The sequence below is a fragment of the Carlito syrichta genome, unplaced genomic scaffold (assembly GCF_000164805.1).
Source record: "Carlito syrichta isolate Samal-C Ts95f unplaced genomic scaffold, Tarsius_syrichta-2.0.1 Scaffold308804, whole genome shotgun sequence".
In the NCBI taxonomy this organism is placed as follows: Eukaryota; Metazoa; Chordata; class Mammalia; order Primates; family Tarsiidae; genus Carlito; species Carlito syrichta.
In genome coordinates, this window is record NW_007252900.1 from 325,131 (window position 1) to 347,606 (window position 22,476).

Sequence of the window (22,476 nt, forward strand, 5' to 3'; positions counted from 1 at the left end):
TGTGTGTGTGGCGGGTGGCGGCGGCGAATCTGAACGCGGTACAGGAGACCATGGACGTTCTGCTTGAGATTTCAAGAATTTTGAATACTGGCTTAGATGTGGAAACTCTGTCTATTTGTGTACGGCTTTGTGAACAAGGAATTAACCCAGAAGCTTTACTGTCAGTTATTAAGGAGCTTCACAAGGCTATGGAAGCACTAAAGGCTGCTGAAAATATGACAAGTTGACTTTCTGGAGAAATTCTAATGAGATATGTCAAGTTCTGCAAGAGAATGTGAAGACAGCATTGTAATCAAGAATGTAAAATGAAATTAGTGCATGCAGCAGTGTAAAAAATTTTTCCTTTTTAAAAGAATTATAAAACCATAGCTTTATAAATCAATGGAAAGTGGTACCAAGAGAACTATCGAGTGAGTTTACATCACGTCTCATTCACTTTTTTAAATAGCTCTAATGCTTTGGCATTTCTCTGTTCATATTTACATATTCCTTGTTTATATCCCTGATAGCTTTAATTTTGTAAGCAGTCTGTCAGATGTGCACATCTGCTGTGCCTGGTTGAAGTATAGTGGAATCCGTCAGTAGTGATGTGTGGTAGTTATGACTTGTTGATTATAAACTCTGATTTTGAATTGTTTATGCATAATAACTGTGGATTTATATCGTATTGGACTGAAAGTTGACAGGGTTTTAGCTACCACTTGTGAATTTTTATTTAGATTTATTATATTAGAATCTTGTTGTTTAAAATAAGAGCATGGAAAACATTCCTTGCAATCTGCTCTTTAACAAAGAATATTTAGTTTTTTAAACAGTTTGTTGGGAAGCTAATAGTGTGAACCAGGTCATTTTTGTATTGATTTAAAAACTTTTAGAAACTTGGATTTTAAAAGTAATAACATTGCTTAGCTTAGTACTACTTGTAGTTTGAATCATTTAAATCTATTAAGACTATTAGTTGAGAATTATTTTTAGAGTTTATACCCTATTAATGAAAGCCTAAACAGAAATGTATAAAATGAAACATAGCCAACATGCAAAATTCCTGCTTAATTTTATCACATAAAAGTACTTTGAGTGCTTACCTAATAAAATCTTGAGTGGTTATTTAATAAAGTAGATAGGTGGTGTGTGTCAAGAGAAATTTAGTATTTTCCAAAGAAATAAGGATGTCCATTCATTAAACAAAACTAAATAATCAAATGTTCTGTATTAAGAATTATAAATATGGCTTTTCAAAATCAAAAAAAAAAATAAATTAGAAAGAGAGAGAGAGAAAAGGAGATTCATCTCTCCAAGGTAGGGGAGGGGGCCAAAGCCAGGAAACATGGCCTGGCCATAACTCAAAGAGCACATGGCCACACCTTAGTTTAGCAAGGCAATGGCTCCATTTTTATATTTTTAAATAGTTGAAATCTGGTGACATGTAAAAATTATAGCCAGGCTCGGTGGCTCAGCTTGTAATCCTGCGCCTTTGGGAGGCTGAGCCCGCGGATTTGAGACCTGCCTGGGCAGGTGAGACCTCATCTCTACAATAAATAAAAAAATCAGCCGGGCGTGGTAGCGCATGCCTGTAACTCCAGCTACTTGGAAGGCTGAGGCGGAAGGATCGCCGGAGCCCACCAGGCGAGGCTGCGGTGGCCGGGAGCAGCCACTGCACTCCAGTCTGGGCGACAGAGTGAGACTCCAACTCAAAAAAAAACAAAAATTATTTGAAATTTACAGTTCAGTGTCTATAAATAAGTCTGCTAGAACATAGCCATTCATTTTTGTATGGTCTATGGCTGCTTTTATGCTGTAACAGCAGAACTGAATAGTTGTAACAGAAGCTGTATGGCCTGTGAAGCCTACAATATTTACTATTTAGCTTGTTACAGATCAAGTTCGCCAATGCCAGGTATAAACTGTTAGAAAAGGGCAGTCATATTAAAAAGAGACATCATCTACCTTAGGAAAACCAACAAAGAAAAGACAATTACAGTTATATATTTGAGAATTTGAAAGGGTTTACCTCTTTGAAATTTCCTTATTTTTTCTTGAGTCTCTCTTTGGCCTTGCTTGTTTTTTTCTATTTTAAATGTAGCTGCTTGCTCCTTTGCATCCAGGAGTTTTGCTGCAAGGTGTAAGTACCTTTCATTCTGTTCCAAATAAAATGTTGAGGAGGAAAAAAAAAAGAGCAGGATTAGTTTATAATTAATATATTGTATCAAAACCTGTGAGCTTTTGACCTTATCCTTTTTCCACCAAATCTAGTTTCAGGAATTTTTCAGAGAAATAAAATAAACGCACAGACTTGCAGGTACACGGGTGCTTAATGAAGCACCTAAAATAAAGCTTATAAAAGAAAGCTTAAAAATCATTTGTGGCACATCTTTACAGAGAAAACTATTCAATCATTAGAAAATAAATGAGTTAGAAAAAGAAAGAGGGTGATCCACATAGAGAAACTTCCTTGACATATTAATAAAGCAAACCACAGAATAAAAAGCATGAGCTAATTTCCTTAAAAACTGTTTTATAAGTATGTGTATTTAAGAATTGTACATGCAATAATATAATACTCATCTGAAAGTTAACTTCACATAATCTCTATCTTATGGAAGATAGTTAAGGACATTAAAAAATATCTTGAGGAGAATGATGTCACAAAACTCAAGGATATAACTCTGCTGAACAATAACTAGAAAGAATTTAAATTCAAATTACTGTTTTTTTTTTAAAATGACAGCAGACTAGAAGCATGAAGCTATGGGGTGGAGAAAATGATGGCATATGTGGCACTACTATGAAACACAGTTGTTAAGAGAAAGGGAAGAGAGACAATATTAGCTGGGAACATTTTGTGTCGAAGCAAATATCAATACAGTGTTAAGACAGTACTGTTGGTTATCTCCTCAAATTCATACAAGTCATACTTATCCTTTCTATCTTTCCTGTACTTGGTTGGCACTGATGCCACCATCCCTCACTTGCGCATGTTTTGCCATCTTTGGTTTCTTAACTTTTCTTTTCCCATAAAATTTACCATCTATTTCTAAGCATACAGTTCAGTGGTATTAAAAACATTCATATGGTTGTATAACCATCACTACCATCCATCTCCATAATTCTTTTCATTTGGCAAAACTAAAACTCCACATCCATTACACAGTGACACTCCAATTCCTCTCTTCCCCGCCAGCCCTTGGCAACCACTATTCTACTTTCTGTCTCTAAGAATCTGGCTACTCTAGGAACCTTATAGAAGTGAGGTCTTTTTGTGACTGGCATATTTCACTAAGCATAATGTATTTAAGGCCCATCCACGTTGTAGCATGTATCAGAATTTCCTTCCTTTCTAAGGCTGAATACTATTCCACTGTATGTATATATATCACATTTTACTTATCCATCATTGGGTACTAGATTGCTTCTACGTTTTAGTTATTGTGAATAACGCTGCTATGAATATCTACATAATTATCTCTTCCAAGACCCTGCTTTCAATTCTTTGAGTATATACCTAGAAATGGAATTGCTGGATCATATAGTAATTCACTTTTTAGTTTTTTGAGGAACTGCCAAATTACTGTCCAGAATGGCTGTACCATTTTACATTCTCACAACAGGGCACAGGTTCCAATTTGTCTACTTCCTTGCCAACACTTATTATTCTTTTGATAGTGGCCATCCTAATGGGTGCGAAGTGGTATCTTGCTGTGGTTTTAATTTTCATTTCCCTAATGATCAGCAATGTTGAACATCTTTTCATAGGCTAACTGGCCATTTGTATCTCTTCTTTAGATACATGTTCCTTAGCTTTTATATTTAGTAAATCACCAAATTTTACTGATTCTTGATTTAAAATGTCTCTTCTTATCTAATTTCCAATGTGAGTCCTGGCTATCTCACACCTGAGCAAATGCAACAGTTACCAAAATGGCCTCCCTACTCATTCCACATCATTCTGAACAACACTCACTATACCAAACCATTTTGAATACTACTAAACTTGACCTAAAAAAGTCAAATTCTTCTTGTCAGTCACTCATCTTCAAACCTGTAGTGGCTTTTTATTATCAAAAGGAAAGGTGTCAAATTCACTTTCTGGACATCAAAATCTTCCAGTCTCAGGTGGACTTACCTATTTACCTGCCAGTACTCATCTATACATTTTATTTATTTTTTATTTATTTACTTACTTACTTATTAGTTGGAGTCTCACTCTATCGTCCAGGCTGGAGTGCAGTGGCATACTCATGGTCACTGCAGCCTTGACCCGTTAGGCTCGGGTGATCCTTCTGCCTCAGCCTTCCAAGTAGCTGGAATTACAGGCATGTGCCACCATACTCGGCTAATTTTTTTTTTTAGTTGTAGAGATGAGGTCTCATAAAGTTGCCCAGGCTGGTCTCGAACCCGTGGACTCAGGCAATTCTTTTATCTTCGCCTGCCAAAGTGCTGGGATTATAGGCGTGAGCCACTGCGCCTGGACTTCATTTCGTTTCTATATATGCTCATCTATTTTTTAATACTCAAAGGTCCTTTATATAGTTTCAATTCTGTGCCCTTGGTCATACTATTTAACACATCTGAATCATCTTCCTATCATTCTTTGCATGTTTGAACTCTACGAATCCTTCAAGTCCTATCTCTTTGAAGTCTTGACCTAATGCTCCAATCAGAAGAGACCTCTTCTTTCTCTGAATCTCAAAGTAGATTTATATTGCCCTACATATTTTTGTTTATATTAAATATAGGCACATGGTTAAAAAAAACCAGATGTACAGAAGAGTATAAAAAAGAAGTTTCCATTCTACCCTACAACCTAGTTCTAGTCACTAGTAATAGCTTCTTGTGTACCTTTTCAGATGTTTTCCTTGTATATATAAGAATGCAATCTGTATCTGTGTATTCTTTTCTTTTACACAAATAAATGGGTTCATCATATTACATATGCTGTTCTACAACTTCTACCACAATTTATCCATTTGCCTGTTGATAGACATATGGGTTGTTTGCAGTGTTTGGTTACCATAAATAAAGATGCTATGAACATTTACGCACAAGTCTTTATAAAAATATTTTCATTTTTATTAAGTACCTAGAAATAAATTGGTTGGGTTGAGTCATATGATAAGTGTATGTTTCACTTTATGAGAAAAGGCCGGTCTTCCAAAGTGGTTGCACCATTTTACACTCCATTACCTATTTTGAGTTATCCAGTTGTTCCACATTCTCCCCAACACTTGGCATTACTCATCTTTTTAATTTTAACTATTTTGATCAATATATAGTAGAATCTCATTTTAATTTTCATTTCTCTAAAAACTAGTGATGTTGAACATATTTTTACATGCTTACTGGACATTTATATATCTACTTTTGTGAAATGTCTTTTAAAAAAATTCTTTATATAACTGTAGCTAGAAGTCCCTTGTCAGATATATATATTGAAATATTTTCTTCCCATACTCGCTTTTTTCAGTTATCAGTATATTTTCTGCCTTATGTGTTTATTTTACCTACTAATGTCTGTTTTTCTTTCTGTAAAGAGAAACTTTACTATGAACTTCTGTAAAAGAATGTGCCTGATCTTTTTTCTTGCCCAAAGAATTAGCATACTCCTTACACATAGTAATCATTTAAAAATATTTCATGAGTATCTCTTTAAACATAGGAGAAATATAATTAACATCTATTGAGCAGTTACTTTGTGCCAAGTTTTTACTCTAAATGTTTTTTGCTTAATCTTCACATTAACCCCTAGAGGTACCAATTTACACATGAAGACGCTAAGGTTCAGAGAGGTAAAGTATATCTTGCCTAGGAATGTCCAGCTAGAAGTCTAACACAAACTTCTACTCACAGGGTCAAATTTTTCTTCCTCTTCTAAACTTTTAAAATTCTCACTCTTTTCTTCTTCATCTTGTTGTTCGGCATATTGTAAAATCCACTCTTTCATATTGACTTCCATATTTTTGTCATCATTTTTTGGCTAGAAAGAAAAAAACAAATATCTGAAATACCAGTTAGAAAAAAGTATCAAAACTATCTTTTCACTGCTTTTACAATTTCTTCACACTGAAAAAGAGCAGACATATAACAATTTGTTTATTGTTTAGGAAGGACAAATGAATTGAATTCAATATTACTTTAAGAAGTCTATACTTGCAGAATCCAAAGAATGAAAGGAGAACTGTTAAAAAGTAGTGTTATTTCTTAAAAAGGGTAGTTTTATGAGGATAATGCTTCCATAGATGTTTCATAATGTGCAGAGTATTTAAGTGTAATGCCCTAATAAACTTTCCTTCTGCGATTTCCTTCCACAGGCACTTGGGCTTGGCCATGTTACTTGCTTCAATTAATGATATATTAGCAAGAGTTATAAAGCAGGGGCTTAATACGAATTTACATATTGGAGCTTATTATCTTGAAATACTTGCTTTTGGAAGCCAGATGCCAGGTAAGAAGTCCGGTCATCCTAATACTAACATTTGTGAAGAAATCCAAGCTAGTCGTGTAGGAGACACCATGTAGAGAGAGGTGTGCCTCACTAGCTGAGGCATTAATCATGTGAGTGAAGAAGGCACCTTGATGTTTAGACCCAGCAGATACCTCCTGGAACAGCACTGCCCAGCTGGACCTAGACCAGACTTCAGAATCATGAGAGCTGGTTTAAGCCACTACATTTTGGGGTAGTTTGTTATACAACATTAACTAAAACAGACATTGATAGAAAAGCTTAGAAAACCAATTAGATATTTTAAAGATATAAATATGTGGCTAGGTGCAGTGGCTCACACCTATAATCCCAGCGAGGCAGAGGCAAGAGAATTGCCTAAACTCAGGGGTTTGAGACCAGCCTGAGCAACATGGCGAGGCCTCATCTCTACAATAAATCAAAAAATTAGCTGAGTGTGGTGGTGCATGTCTGTGGTTCCAGCTCCTTAGAAGGCTGGGGCGAAGGAGCACCCAAGCCCAGCACATCAAGGCTGCAGTGGCTGGGAACTTGTGTGTCCCTGTGCTCCAGGCTGGGTGACAGACACCCCGACTCAACAAATAAATAAATAAATAAAAATTTTACAGAAACCTAATACTTATATTCCTATGAACTGTTATATGTGCTTCATTTTAACATTATAGAAATTCAAATGCTTAATTATTCAATTACCTTTATCTTAAGATCTTTGTCCTGCTTTTTGGTTTTAGGTTGCAATGGAGGTGAAATAGTGGCTTGTATTTGAGGAGAATGGAATTTCGGCCTACTTTTAGGTGGCTGCTCTTCAAATTCCTGACTGAATCCTTCAGGAAGTGCATCTTAAAATAAAATAAACTGTGTTGAAAGTAAACAAGCACATGATATAAAAAAGCCATATGAAAAATATTTGTTAAGCATAGACATAAACCTGACCTAGACTTACAGCACCTGATTTTCTTCTACTTCATCTCCTAAGAATAGAAATTCTATGAAGAACTAGGCTTTATTTGTCAGACAATAAGTGGATACATTTATGAGATGATACCTAGCCCACTTCCATTTGGCCATTGATTTCACTCTCAATGTTAGGCTCCTAAATTTCCAAAAAAAGATCTTAACCCTTTTCACTCTCTGGTTGTCTGTCATAGCATAAGGTAGTATACTTAATCATACAAGCTAATTGCACTCTAGATTCTTGTCAAAAATTACAATCATGAATCTCTGCTTTAAAAAGTTATTATTTATCCAAAGACAACCCTAATTTCTAAATAAAAAACCAGGAGACACTGCCAAACAGTTTGACAGGCAAACTCTGAGACTCTGTATTAAGTGCATTGTAAAATGACTACCTACAACAGAAAGCAACACACAAGAAAATAATTTTTTCTTGCATAGGCCACACTAAGGAGAATATACTCAAAAGAAAGGATAGCATTTAAAAGTAAATAATTATACAGCGGAAAAAACTTAAGTACAAGCCAAAAGTCTGATAGAAATAATGAAACTTTTTCAAAAGATTTTGGAAACGGAAAGAATTTAATGATGATGCTGTTTACCATCTGAAAGATTTAAACAGAGCCAATCCAGTGCAGAATGAAGATCACCTCCATGTAAGAGTGTATTGGTCATGGCATCTTCAATGTCCTTAGTCTTAAATGAAAATGCTTGTAAAGCCATGTATAAATCCTATGAAAGGGAAATGTAAAAAAGTCACATTTGTCAATTTTCTGTTCTTTCATTACTAAATGTATTCTCCCATTCATTTTAAACCAGAAACTCCAACATAGTTGTTTTCCCCCTCAGTTAAAAGTGCTCATTGAGAATATGGGAACTATAGATATCTTTTTTAAAAAAAACCAGAAGAAACTTCATATGCTCACTATTCAAAGATACTATTTGTAGTAGTAGAGTATATTTTTTCAGTCTTTTTTTGAGTTTGTAAAAAGAAATTTCACTTAACATTATTATATAAGTACTGTCCCAAGTTATTAGAAACTCTTAATCATCACTTTGAATAGTTACATAATATTTAATTGGATAGACATACAATAATTTTTTTTTGAGTTGAAGTCTTACTCTGTCCCCCAGACTGGAGTGCAGGGGCAAGATCATGGCTTACAATAGGCTCAAACTTCTGTGCTTAAGCAATCAGCCTCAGCCTCCCAAGTAGCTGGAACTGCAGGTGGCCAATTTTTTTTTGTTTTTTTTTTTTGTGGAGACAAGGTCTTGCTATGTTGCCTAGGCTGGTCTTGAACTCCTGGCTCAAGCCTCCCACCTCAGCCTCAGTATTGCGATTACAAGCATGAGCCACCATGCCTGGACTATATAATAACTTAATTATATATTTTCCTATGGCTGACTGCTTAGGATATTTTTAATTATAAAGAGTGCTTCAGTGAACATCTTTATATAGAAAGCATTTTAATCAACTCTCTAAAGCATGATAAGCATGATCTTTAGAGTTGGGCAGAACTGGGTTCAAATCCACTCTCTTGTTTACTCTGCCACTTACTAATTAGTAACCTTAGGCTGTAACATTTTACAAGTCTCAATTCTTTCATTCGAAAAAATGGAGCCAAATACATCCACCTTGTAGGATTGTTGTGCCAGAAAAAATGTAAGCAAAGTGTCCAACACAGGGTCTAACATAGTAGGTGCTCAACAATACAGCTTTGGGAATATAACTTAGTTTTTATATCACCATTTTAACGTGTGCACTTGTACCTGGCACAATTCCTTCTCTATTCTTGGAGATGGAAGTAAACTACATAAAATCTCAACAGAAGTTACAAAAGTCACTTTTATCTCTAATGTGTAGCTGTCTTAAAAATATTCTATGAAAATTGAGGAATTTATAAAAAGTTTGCAAAGTACCTGCAATTTTTTGGCAGTAAGTCTTCCAGAAATCACTCCTTTATCGTTAGTTTGCTTTTTATGCTCATTGATCACTGCAATAATTCTTTGCTCTAGTTTGTTATTAATTACCACCTGTTGAGGCCAAAAAGATCATTTTGATTAGAAGCTAAACTATCTAAATATTAGAAGAAAATCATACAGTTTTCTATATTCTTGCCAACCAAGCCCTAAATTTCAGCTAAAATCAGATACAGTAGATATCATTTTCTGGACTTACAATTATTTGACCACATTCATATATTTAAGAAAAAAATGAGATATGAAAAAAGTCACAAGATAACACATGGCAAGAAAAAAGCTCTTTTTAAGAGTTTTTCGAGGCCAATGTCTCAAGACATTGTTCTATCACATTTGGGTTGCTATCCCAAAGACAGATTCCTAAGCTCTACTTTAAAAATACTGAATCAGAATTCTTGGGGATAGAGCCCAGAAATCTGCCTTAATATAAACCAGTCCAAGCATATAACCTAAAAGAATGAAAGCTATACTAAAAAAGGGATACACCAAGTAAAAGTAAAAGCTAAATACATGGTAATAAGAGGTTAACACAAATTATTCTGGCTTTCAGACTCTGATTTCTATTTTTTTCCACCAGCCATTTTATCTTCTGTTCTTCCATTATTATTATTATTGTTTTTAGAGACAGTGTCTCACTATGTTGTCAGGTCTTGAACTCCTGGCATCAAGTGATTTTCCCACCTCAGCCTCCCAAAGTGATGGCATTACAGACATGAGCCATCATGCTCAGCCCATTATTTTTAACCTAAGAGTATATAAGCGTCTACCAACAAAAATACATTCCCCCTTCATTACAGAATGCCTACTATAAATGAAACACAAAAATATACTTCAGGACTTCACAGTCTAGCCCAGAAAACATATATAAAGAGAGAAATTACAACTCAGTATGGCAATTCCTAAAAAATATATATATTAAGAACTGATAGAATCACCAAGAAAATGACTTGGTGAATTATCAAGGACTTCACAGGGGTCACAGAGGTGACAAATGAAAAAAGGAAAGGGCATTGCAGGCAGAGAGCACATGGGCAAAAGCTTATGTAAAAGCTTGAAGTCATTAGATCATATGGGGTTTGGAAGAATAGATTAAGTAGTAATGAGATGCCCCATGAACTAAAATATTAAGTCAAGATCAGGGTAATGGAGAGGAAGCTGGAAAGGTATACTGAGTCAGATCTGAAAAAGTTGTGTAAGCCATGCTTAAAAGTTTTTTGGTTTTTTTTTTAAATTGGAGTCTCACTCTGTCGCCCAGACTGGAGTGCAGTGGCCACTCCCGGCCACTGCAGCCTCGACCTGCTGGACTCCGGTGATCCTTCCGCCTCAGCCTTCCCAGTAGCCGGAATTACAGGCATGCGCTACCACGCCCAGCTGATTTTTTGATTTATTGTAGAGATGAGGTCTCGCTGCCCAGGCGGGTCTTGAACCTGCGGGCTCAGGCAATCCACTCACCTCAGCCTCCCAAAGGTGCGGGTTTACAGGCTGAGCCACCGAGCCCGCTAAAAGTTTGGATCTGAACCAGACATTCCTTAATTTCTTCCAAGGTCTCAATATTATATGCCTGATTTACTTCTATTTAGTAGAGATTAACTTTTAGGGTACTATTTACAAAAATTTTAAATAATCCATTATTTTCTGATATTTAAGGATATGCCATTTTTTTGAAGGAAAGGGGAACAATTCTTGAAATGACTCAAAATTCTGGTTACTTACTTTCAAAATAGATTTATCCAGATTTGCAGGACCACCAGAATCATTTGTAGAATTAAAACTATAAATTTTCGGACCTGTATATAACAGACAACAAATAGTGAAGGCAATTTAATGATTAATATCTTTTATGCTATTTTAATTTTCCTCTGAAGATTTCTAAACATTAAATATTTTATTTTAGCTTTTTTCCCATACTTCACCAAATAACTCAATCAAGTAGATTAGCATACCTAGCAATACCTCCTCTAAATTGTCATTATTTTACCAATTAGTATTACTATAGGTTAATCAGTTTCTCATAAAATATAAATGTCTGTATATCTTTTAGGTTAAATCTATCTTCATCTTCATATTTTTTAATCAGATGCTTTTCTTCTGGGCTGAGGTAAGCTGAGGTAAGACTTCTCAGAGAATATTAGATTGTTGGCAGAGAAGATGGGTAATTTTAAAGATAAAGCACTCTTCCTGAAAAGTGAAATGCTAAGTGAAAAAAGAGGGGGAGGAGGGCCTATCATCTTTCTTCTTTGGACTTAAGTCCAAGGTTATTATAGTTTCCTAGGGCTGCCACAAGAAATTACCATAAACTTGATGGCTGGATGCAACAGAAATTTTTTCTCTCATAATTTCTGAGGCTAGAAATCTAAAACCAGAGAGTGAGCAGGACCACATTGCCTCTTCTAGCTTCTGGTGATCCCAGGTGGCTTGTGGTAGTAAAACTCCAGTCTCTGTCTCCTTCACATGGCCTTCTTCCCTATATCTCTGTGTCCAAATTTCTATCTCCTTTGTTGACACTAGTCACTGGATTTAAAGCTCACCTTAAATCTAGGATAATTTCATCTCAAGAGCCATAAATCCATAAAGATCCTATTTTCAAATAAGGTCACATTCTGAGGTTCCAAGTGGATGTGAATATTTGGGGGAACACTACCCACTCAATCCACTAAAGTTGTCAAGTCTGTTCCAGTCAATAACAACACTAATAGTCTCAGTCCACAAACAATGAATAATGAGGAAAGGATTAATGTCATTTTTAAGCTTTTGATCTCATGACTTCTTACTCTCTTAAAAATTACAGTTGCTCTCATTTATAAGTAGGAGCTAAACACTGAATACACACAGGCATAAGGATGGGAACAAGAGACACTGGGAATTCCTAAAGCAGGGAGAGAAAAAAGCAGGGAGTAAGGATTGAAAAATCACCCACTGAGTACCATGCCCACCATCTGGGTAACAGGCTCAGTAGAAGTCCAAATCTCATCGGCATGCAATATACCCATGTAACAAACCTGTATGTACATGTACCCCTTGAATCTAAAATTTAAAAAAATTACAGAGGATCCAAATAGTTTTTGTCTATGTGGGATCTATTTACTGATATTTATCATATTATAAATTAAAAGGGAAACATTTTTTAGTATTCATTAATTTTTTAAAAACCCCATGACAATTACATAAATAACACTTTAATAAAATATGACTAGAGTTTCCAAAACAAAAATTTTCCATTTTTGCAAATCTCTTTATTGCCTAGTATCTTAGTGTGCTCAGCTTGCCCTAACACAATATTAAGACTGCTGGATGGCTTAACTAACAGATCTATTGCTCACAGTTCTGGATGTTGGGAAGTCCAAGACCAAGGTGTCAGCAAGGTAAGTTTAAGTCTGAAGCCCCTTTTCTTGGCATGTGAATGGCTACCATCTTGCCAGATGCTCACATGGCTTTTCCTCTGTGCTGACTCAGAGACTGAGCACTCAGGTGTCTCATCTTATAAGGACACTAGTCCTATTGAATCAGGGTCTCACCCCCATCACCTCAAATAGGTTATATTTACTTTCTTTTCTTTTTTTTTAATTTTTATTTTTATCAATTTTTTTATTATGATATTGTGGGGTACAGTTAAGGGTTAGGCATACAAATATGCTTCGTTCAGGCACCCTTGTTGATAAGAGGTGTCTCCCCATCCCCAGACAGATATTTACTACCATTAATCCCATCTTCCTTCCCCTCCCCCCCATAGTTTCCCACCACTGTCAGTCATTTTCTTATAGTAATACGTTGGATGTTCATGGTCCACTATATGAGTGAGAACATGTGATACTATATTTACTTTCTTAGAGGCTTTATTTTCAAATACAGCTGTCACACTGGGGGTTGGAGTTCCAATATGTGAATTCTGGGGGGACAGAAACATTTAGTCCATAACATTTGGCTTCTGCACTCAATCTACTGTATACATCATATAGCCTCTGGAAAACTTCATGAGAAAATAAGCACGAAAGATGCAAATGACAGCTGGGCTCGGTGGCTCAGCCTGTAATCCTGTGCCTTTGGGAGGCTGAGGTGAGTGGACTGCCTGACCCCGCGGGTTCGAGACCCGCCTGGGCAGCGAGACCTCATCTCTACAATAAATCAAAAAATCAGCCGGGCGTGGTAGATGCCTGTAATTCCGGCTACTCGGAAGGCTGAGGTGGAAGGATCGCCAGAGCCCAGCAGGTCGAGGCTGCGGTGGCTGGGAGTGGCCACTGCACTCCGGTCTGGGCGACAGAGTGAGACTCCAACTCAAAAAAAAAGATGCAAATGACACCTTAGAATTATTATAAAAACAGTTGTGACTTCACAAAGTGCTTGCCAAGAGAGTCTCAGAGTTCCTCAGGACCACATGAATACACTGAGAACCACTGCTGTATAAGAATAAGCCCATAATGTTATAAAACCTAATTACTCTGCTATTATAAATCTTAAAATAAGGGAGTTTTTTTTTTTTAACTTTGAGACACTTAAACATTAAATTGAAGTATTGTTTATTATGATTTTAAAGTCAGAGACTTTAGTCTCTATTGGATCATATTATTCATTTTAGGATACTAGCTAATACAATTAGACATTTTAAACGAAAACTAAAAGTGTTTTCAGAATAACTACGTGAAGTAACCATTTTTACTTTTGGGCAGTCTAAACTTAGGGGCATTTGTACATGGTTACCAGAGTTACTGCTGTCTTAGGTCATAAGAGATACTCAAGGATACCTGGCACATGTTAAAAGACAATAACAATTCTGGTGTAGTATTTTTAGTTTCCTTATCTTCCAGTCTCAGACTTTACCTTTATACTACTAATCTTTCATAAATTCATGTCAATGATCATAAAGAGAAGTTGATATTAGTGAGCAACTGCACCCGGTAATTTTTTGATTTATTGTAGAGATGAGATCTCTCCAAGTTGCCCAGGCTGGTCTCAAACCCATGAGCTCGGGTAATCCTCCCACCTCAGCCTCCCAAAGTACAGGGATTCTAGGCGTGAGCCACGGCACCCAGCCCACAGTTATAACTCTTTAAAAAGGTACAGATAGATAAATAGTTCCTTACCAAGACAATACTGAGAGACTTCAAAGTTGATGCGTTTATTGATAAGTGTGAAATTGTAAATTCCTTTAAAAACAGTGGTTTTTTTGGTTTAATTTAGTAAATTGAAAAGACTGAAGTAAACTCTCATTGTCTTCTCCAAACATTTCACCTAAGACTTTCAACCACATTATTTCCTTGAAGTCAGTTACATTGTAATCTTCCAAAGGGCAAATAAGAAAAGAGCTGAGTCCTACTGACACATTCACTCAGGTGACAATCAGAGTCCCTAAAAATGGGTGTGTTTTCATTTCAATCAATATTCTGAGGAACTGAAGTAATAATGAAATCTTACCACATATTGTCTATTGAGCCAGCAAGACCCTATCATTTTCAAATTTTCCTAAAACATGTTTATATAATTTTTAACCAGCACAAAAAACCTCCAGAATTTAGAATTCACTTTTAACAATTTTTGAAGGAAATCCTTCTAAAATATGTTTATACTTCCCGCCAGAGTATAAAGTACAATAAGCAAAATTCAAAGCTTTTAATGATGCTTTAGTTATTTAAATATCTATTAATGTATAGAAGTTTGCAGTGGCTACTGAAAAGGCTTAGCTTACCTTTTACTCAATTTCCTGAGACTGCTCTAATTTTCTCTTTGGTAATTTCCCCCCCCCCCTTCTCCTGTCAGCTGCCAAGTTTCAGAATGTCAACCTAACTGCCCCTCACTCCCAGCTTCTAATCAGTTACGTAGGAAAACGTGAAGGCACCAGAAGAAAACAGACATTCCAACTTGATAAATTAGAAACTCTAAATCCAAATACAATTTTAAGTGAAATAAAGCCGGTTTCTACTCTTTTGAGTTATTTTTCTCACTGCTTGGAGAACTTTCTCCACAACTTTTGATTTTGTGTTTCAGATGGTGGAAGTTACTGGCAATCTCATGGTAAGTAAGAATGTTAGTGTGCAGTACTTTCAAGGCAAAAGTAGTATGAATTCCAAATTTATAAATGAAAGGTCGTGGAACAATGCAATACATATAACTGGCTCTCAAAAATATTTATTATATTAAATTTGAAGCACAGATAATCTAAGAGATTTCCTCAAAATGACTCAGCTAATTAAGAAAAAGTCAACCATTTTATTGCCCAATACTCTTTCTTTTGATACACATTCTCTTTACGCTGTATTTTATACTAATGATGTTAATAACCCACTATCCCTAAGACATTCACTTTGAGTTGTTAGCACTCTGACAGATTCCCTGTGTATATCTGCAAAAAAGTTAATCAGGCAAGGGATCCAAATAAGGACTCTGGTGGTAAATAAGACCCAGTCCCTGTTCTCATGGGGCTTATATTCTGGATTATTAATATAATTAGTAAACAAATAAGCTATGAAGGGGAAGTACAGAGTGCCAAGAGAATAGATGAGGGTGAACTGATATAAGCAATTAATTAGTGCCTGTGAGGAAATACACACTGCCAGAACTACCTGACAATCATTTTGAAATGTAAACCAGTTCAAGTTTCTCTATTTTATACCAATACCAGACCCCACTTCCATTGCACTTGGTCTGGCTCCTCCCTGGAACTCCAATCACATTTTAACACTTTCTTTCTCTCACTCCAGCCATACAGTCAAGCTTATTCCCACCTTAGGGTCACTGGGCGTGTTCCTTCTGCCGGAAATTCTGTCTCCAGATCTTTCAAGCTGGCTGCTTCAGATCATCTCAGCTTAACTGTTTCCTAAGGGAAATGGTTCCTATTCTAAACCAAGATAGATGTCTCCCACACCATTTAATCTTTACCAAACCACCATTTTCTGTCATTTATAGCACTCTGTTTTATTTTGGCGACCTTAAAAATATTCATAATGGCTTTTATAAGTTTATTCAGGACATCAGCCTCCCAGTTTCATTCTCCTCTTAATTTCAAGTCTCAATTAGGTTCAAGAATTTTGGTTGAAAGAGAAAACTTAAATGACTGAACCTCCTTTTTTGGTCTCATTCAAACCATGATAAATCAGCTGAGCTAATTATAACTAGACTAAAGGTAGTAGCACTTCTAAGGGAAAAACACAGGAACAGAAAGAAAGGCAAGGAGTCCAGAAATGGCAAGATGGGGAAAGGTCTTGCTATTCCTAGAACATTCCTGGCTTGCATCTCAAGATCTCTACTGTTCCCTCTACTGGGAAGGTTCTTTATCCAGTTACCTGCGTAACTAACTTTACCCACCTCCTTTGTTCAAATGTCACCTTCTAAATGATGCCTTCTTTCTCAGTGTACCCTATTCAATACTGAACCTCTCCCTACCCTCCACCCTACTCAGCTTACCAGCTTTTTATTAAACAACTCAGCACTCATCACTACAGAAGAAATTTTGTTTATCTACCCCTAAAATGTAAGTCTCCACTGTCACTCACTCCAATGTAAATTCTTTGAAAGTAGGAATCTGTTTTGTTTGTGTGATACCCCCAGTGCCTAACATTTTGCCTGGCACATATCAGCTCTTTGAAAATTATTTGATGAACAAACGAAATGAAAAAATGAGTGGCAAGAATTCCCCAAATTCCGCCAAAAGCCATTTGGTGGCACTAGTGATTTTGCACCTCTAGATTACAGCACAATTCTGACCAACTGTGCTGTGTACAATCCTTCAAACTGGAAAGAAAAGGAAGGGTGGCAGTAGCACAGAACAACTATATGTACATTAAAAATTACAAAGAATTGAGTACTTTCCCACTTTTTTTTCCAAAGTAAGTTTATCATATGCTATGTATAAATAACCCTAAAAGAAAACCAAAAAGTTCTGTACAAATTTAGTAGATAACCGCTTGTTTTTTCCTCTTGATTTCTTAGTCTTAATAATTCCTTTGATCTCTCCTTTTCACTAGGCAAGACATTTTTTTTCATGACTATATGCACAGAAATGGAGTAGATACTGGGGAGGTGTTAACACATATCCATAAAACAGTTCCTGCCTCCTATAATTTTGTAGGATATATAAAATATATAATTATTCATACAATATATAAGGCAAGACCTAGCAAAAAGAATGACTTAAACAACTATGATACATGAGCTGTGCAGAGCAGAAATAATTCAAAAAGGAGTGATATCTAAGATGGGTAATTTAGGATTTTGGTAGATGGTGTCAGAAACAGATTGCACTCCGTGAAGAGAAAATGGCAAGAATAAACATGAAGAAGGAAAAAGCCAACAGTTCCGTTTGGAGCAATAAAAATAGAACAGATTTGCTATAGCTGAATACAGGGATTAGTAAAAAAGTCTGGAAAGACAGCCTTGGAGGCTAGCTAAATGAAGTGAATTTTAGAGCAAAGTCAGTGAGGATGCTGTGGGGAAAAAAAAGGAAAGTGCTACAACCAAAGCACCATTTCTGGAACATCAATCTGAAGCTGGTATGCAAGACAGACTGGGAGAAGAAAAATGAGCAAACCTAGGGAGACCAATTAAAAGACTTTGTTGGTACTACAGAAATTCATGAGTACCTAGACTAGGGCGTGAACCACACAAATGAAATGTGGATATATAGCCATGCACAGTGGCTCACACCTGCAATCCGAGCACTTTGAGAGGTGGAGGCGAGAGGATTACCTGAGCTCAGGGGTTCGAGATCGCCTGAGCAACATGGCGAGACCTTGTCTCTACAAAAAATCAGCCAGGCATGATGGTGTGTGCCTGTAATTCCAACTACTTGGAAGGTTGAGGAGGAAGGATCAACTGAACCCAGGAAGTCGGGGGTATGGTAGCCCTGGGCGTGCCAATGTACTCCAGCCTGGACGACAGAGTGAGACTTCAACTCAAAAAAACCAAAACAAAAAACGAAATGTGGATATGGAAAACTGGGAACAAGAAAGTAAGAGGAAAAGTTAGTTTGGGGAAAGAAGTGTGGTTTAGTATTAGCCATGTTAAATCTGAGATACTTGCAAAAAAAAAAAAAAAATAGGGCCAAATGTTCCAGGTAAATGTAGAAATGGTTAACTTGAGATTGGAAGATAAGCCAGTACATGTAATGCTGGCATGTTGGTTAGGTCATCTACAAAGAAAAAGAACAGAAACAGATAAACTCTTCTAGAAGGGCTGTAGAGGAAACTACTGCCAAGCATTGACACCCTGAGAAAAGGTCACATTTTGGGTCTGGAGGAAAGAGAAACGAAAGAACATAACAAATGTCTATCAGAAAGTTAGAAAAAAATTCAGAGAAGTATCAGTAGAAGACAAAGGAAAAGCAAAAATGAGGCTGATCCACAGAGCAAAACTGCCAGAGGAGTCATGGAGAAATTACATGCATTTGTGATCACAAGCATAGTAACTTTGTAGGAAAAGGTTTGGTACCTGCCTACTTTTTCAATCTCATCTTTCTTCCTTTGTCAATGTTTACCTTCTATGAATTCCTCAAGCACCCCAAGCTCTTTCCTGCCTCAAGATCTTTGTATATTATGTTCATTACCTCTGCCTAGAATATTATTTCAACCAAGCTTTACAGAGTTAATTAATTTTCCTCCTCCTGATCTCAGTTGAACTGAGGTCACTTTTTCAGAGACCATCCAATGATCCCTGCTCCTCCCGGGTAAAAATTAGGTTGCCCTGTTAAACTCTTTCAGGCTTTTCGTTGTAGGACTTACCAATTATAAAACAATATGTCACACTATAAGAAAGGGATTGGCAGTAGCGGGATACTGGTGGCGTAGGTGGGGGCAGACACAACACCAGTAAGGGAACCTGATCTCAAACCATGCAAAATGGGGACCAAAGGGAGGCCCAAACTTTACCTGTATGATGACCGCTTGTATACCTAATCCTGAATTATACCTCACATCTTTAAAATAAAATAAAAAATAAAGCTCCCATTTAAAAGAAAATAAAAACAAAGCACTATGTCGTTGTGTGTTATCAGTTAATGCCTATCTCTGACACTAGAGTGGCAAGTTCCATGAGAAGTACTCTCTCTATTAAGCGCATCACATTCCCAGCACCATGTCAGATATCAGATACACGGTAAATATTTATGTATACATCTCAATAAGAACTACAAGCAAATAACCCGAGCAGAAAAAAACAAAAAACAAAAATACCCCCAGCGTATACTTGTTCATCTTTTGAAATCAGCCGTAATAGTGGCCTGTTGATGTGCAGCTGGAATCGGCCATCTCTAAGTTATTAAACCCATCTGCACACTCGGCAAAAATGCTCGGCTGCAGGAAAGAGCGCAGATAATTTTACAATAGGTTACACCCATGTTCAGTATGCAAGCAGTGTCATTAAGTCCTGATTTTTTTCCAGAACCCATGAAGACACTACACTGTTGCTTAAAATAATAGGAAGAATAGGCAGCAAACGGCGCTGGCACTAGGTTAGGTTAGCTAGCTGAGATGATGGTTCAGAATGGATTCCTGTTGAAACACGAGCTAACGCAACTATTCTGCTCTTGGACGGAGAAAAAGTGTGAATTAGAAGGAAACGCCACGCTGCAGCAGGGCCACCGTCGGAATTTTGGAGGCCAAAGATCTTAGCGCCATCTAAAACAAGGCCAACCCATGGAAAGCTAGCAGTCCCAGGAGCTGAAGATACAAATTTTGAGCCCAAAGGTCCGCCTCGGTTCCAAGGCTGTGGACAAGCAGCAGGGTCTCAGTGAGGACAGCTAGTGGCTGGGCGACCCCTCGTACCTTGCTTGACTCGGGGATCCCTGGCGCTGGCAGCGGAGGCGGGGGGCGGCCTGGCCACTTGCTTCTTGCTTTGGGCCTCCCCGACAGGTCCGGCCTCGGCCGATTTAGCTCTGGAAGCAGACACGGCGGCCCGGACCGCCAAAGCCGCCGGCCCCTTGTGTTTTTTGTTCTTGCCTCCCATATTGCGGCTGTGACAAAATATTCCTCGCAGCCCAGGCCCCGGCGCTACCACGGCACAACCAGAGTGAGCTCTTTACATTCTCTTGCGCCTGCGCCGCCTCCCAGCGCCCACCATCCGGGCTTCTCGGGCCGGTACGGCCCGCTGCCTCGTAATTGGTCCGATTCACTAGGCTCCGCCTCTTTGCGTCCCCGAATACCTGCCGCGTGCCCGGCGCCTGGTGCTGCGCTCCCTCCTTAGCCGCAACTAAATAGCGGTAGGAAAGGAAAAGAAAGCTCAAAAGGGGGAGGGGGGTGGGAGGAGGGGTGAGAATCGGGGAAGAATTTCTCTCGGGCGTGAGACTCGACTACTTTTGTCTCCCACAGGCCACTGTTGGGCCTCCACTGGGGGCGGGGGGGGGACTGTGTGCAGTCGCGAGGCATCGTGGGTAGGAAGGCGATTCGGTCTCCTAGCTCCGGAAGATGGCGGACGCATTCGGGGATGAGCTGTTCAGCGTGTTCGAGGACGACAGGACCGCTGCGGACGGGCCCAAAAAAGAGAATGAAAAGGAGAAAGGGAAATGGAAGGGACCTCCGGGGTCTGCGGACAAGGCTGGGTAAGGAAGATGTTCAAATTGTTATTTTTTTTATTGGTGTGAGGGAAGAAAACACGACTTTTAAGAAGAGCACGAGAAAGTGAGGTGCACATGGAGTGGTGTCGGAAGGTTGAATGGGTTTTAGAAAAAAGTTAAAGAGGGAGGAAGAATGTTGGTTCCGGGAAGCGGGTTTTGTCGTTTCCTGGTGTCTGTAGGCAGCGTGAGCTCCCGCTGGCTTTGCGGTAGGATCGTGAGGGGTGAGGCATCTCTCAGGTTCTGTACCCACAGCACCAGCGCAACGCCTGGCACGTAGTCGTTCATAAACAAAAAGAACGGCCGGTTGAGTGAAGAGCCACGTAGCTTAGAAAAGCGGACTTATCCGGATTTCGGCACCAAATGTTAGGTCAACAAGACGAGCAGGGAAAAAAAAAAAAAGGACTTAAACTGATTTGAAAGGGAAAGGGCCAATAGCAGCCGGAGAAGGGAGGGAAATTTAATCCCAAAATGTGTTTACTCTCTCATAAGATGTAGGTAATGGAGGTGGGCGTGGTGGCTTACTTCTGTAATCCCCGCACTTTGTGAGGGCAAGGCGGGAGGATGGCTTGCGCCCAGGAGTTCCAGACCAACCTGGGCAACATAGCGAGATGTTGTCTCTACAAAGAACAAAAAAAATTTGTAGGACCTGGTGGCACCTACCTGTGGTCCTAGCTAGTTTGGGAGACTGAAGCGGAAGGATTGCCTGAGCCCGGGAGGTCAGGCACTCTAGCCTGGGCGACAGAGTGAGACCCAGAATCCAAAAAAAAAGGGTTGTGGGGGTTTTTTGGTAAAATAATTTTTTGTTTTTATTACCAAAAACGTACTTAACTTAAAATGGTTTTATTGTGACCATTTTAAAATGCGTTAATACGTATTTAAATTTTTAAAATTTTAGTATCTAATAGGGTAAATATCAATAGACATAGCTACATAAACAGAATTCATTGGAATCCTTAATAGCTTTAAATACTGGGAAAGAATTCTGAAACCAAAAAGAGTCACTGATATAATATTGTCTAATTTACATTTCCCTGGTAAGTAATGTTGAACTTTTCATATGCTTCTTCCCCGTATGGATATCCTCTTTTGTTAAGTGCCTGTAAAGTCCTTTGCTCATTTTTTTACTAGATTGCCTTTTTAAAGTTGATTTATAGTACTCACCCTCTAATATTTTAGATATATGCCTTTTTAATGTTTTTCAGATGTTGGATCTGTTGTCTCTTTACTCTCAATGGTACCTTTTGATTAACGGATTCTTAATTTTAATTACAATTCCGTTTATCAAATTTTTACTTTTTGATTAGTAATTTTATGTCCTGTTTAAGAAGTCATGAAGATAATGTTCTCATTTTATCTTCTGGTGGTTTTATTGTTTTTGCCTCTTCACAATTAGATCTAAAATTCACATGGAATTGACTTTTGTATATGATAAGAGTAGAGGTCAGATTGAATTTCCCTATGGTACCAAGCACCATTTGTTGTCACTACTACTTTTAAAAATTTTTTTTGAGTCAGAATCTTACACTGTTGTCCAGGCTAGAGGCTAGAA

General features: G+C 37.8%; 2 protein-coding genes across 4 annotated transcripts in view; one reads left to right on the forward strand and one right to left on the reverse strand.

Annotated features, from left to right (window-relative positions):
* The window catches only part of DHX29 (DExH-box helicase 29), a 55,447-nt gene extending 34,973 nt beyond the window's left edge, over window positions 1–20,474 (reverse strand). For both annotated transcript variants that reach the window (XM_021716391.1, XM_008065785.1), the window contains exons 1-7: window positions 20,140–20,474; window positions 11,105–11,178; window positions 9,332–9,445; window positions 8,014–8,143; window positions 7,151–7,296; window positions 5,846–5,974; window positions 2,012–2,138 (exon numbers count right to left, since the gene is read on the reverse strand). In XM_021716391.1, coding sequence (XP_021572066.1) covers window positions 2,012–2,138; window positions 5,846–5,974; window positions 7,151–7,296; window positions 8,014–8,143; window positions 9,332–9,445; window positions 11,105–11,178; window positions 20,140–20,320 — 901 coding nt within the window. In that variant the 5' untranslated portion in view covers window positions 20,321–20,474. The remainder of the gene's footprint in view (window positions 1–2,011; window positions 2,139–5,845; window positions 5,975–7,150; window positions 7,297–8,013; window positions 8,144–9,331; window positions 9,446–11,104; window positions 11,179–20,139) is intronic.
* A 153-nt stretch (window positions 20,475–20,627) lies between these two features.
* The window catches only part of SKIV2L2 (Ski2 like RNA helicase 2), a 101,654-nt gene continuing 99,805 nt past the window's right edge, over window positions 20,628–22,476 (forward strand). Inside the window, exon 1 of one of the 2 annotated variants that reach the window (XM_021716388.1) lies at window positions 20,628–20,912. In XM_021716388.1, coding sequence (XP_021572063.1) covers window positions 20,779–20,912 — 134 coding nt within the window. In that variant the 5' untranslated portion in view covers window positions 20,628–20,778. The remainder of the gene's footprint in view (window positions 20,913–22,476) is intronic. The other variant, XM_021716389.1, reaches the window with a different exon arrangement.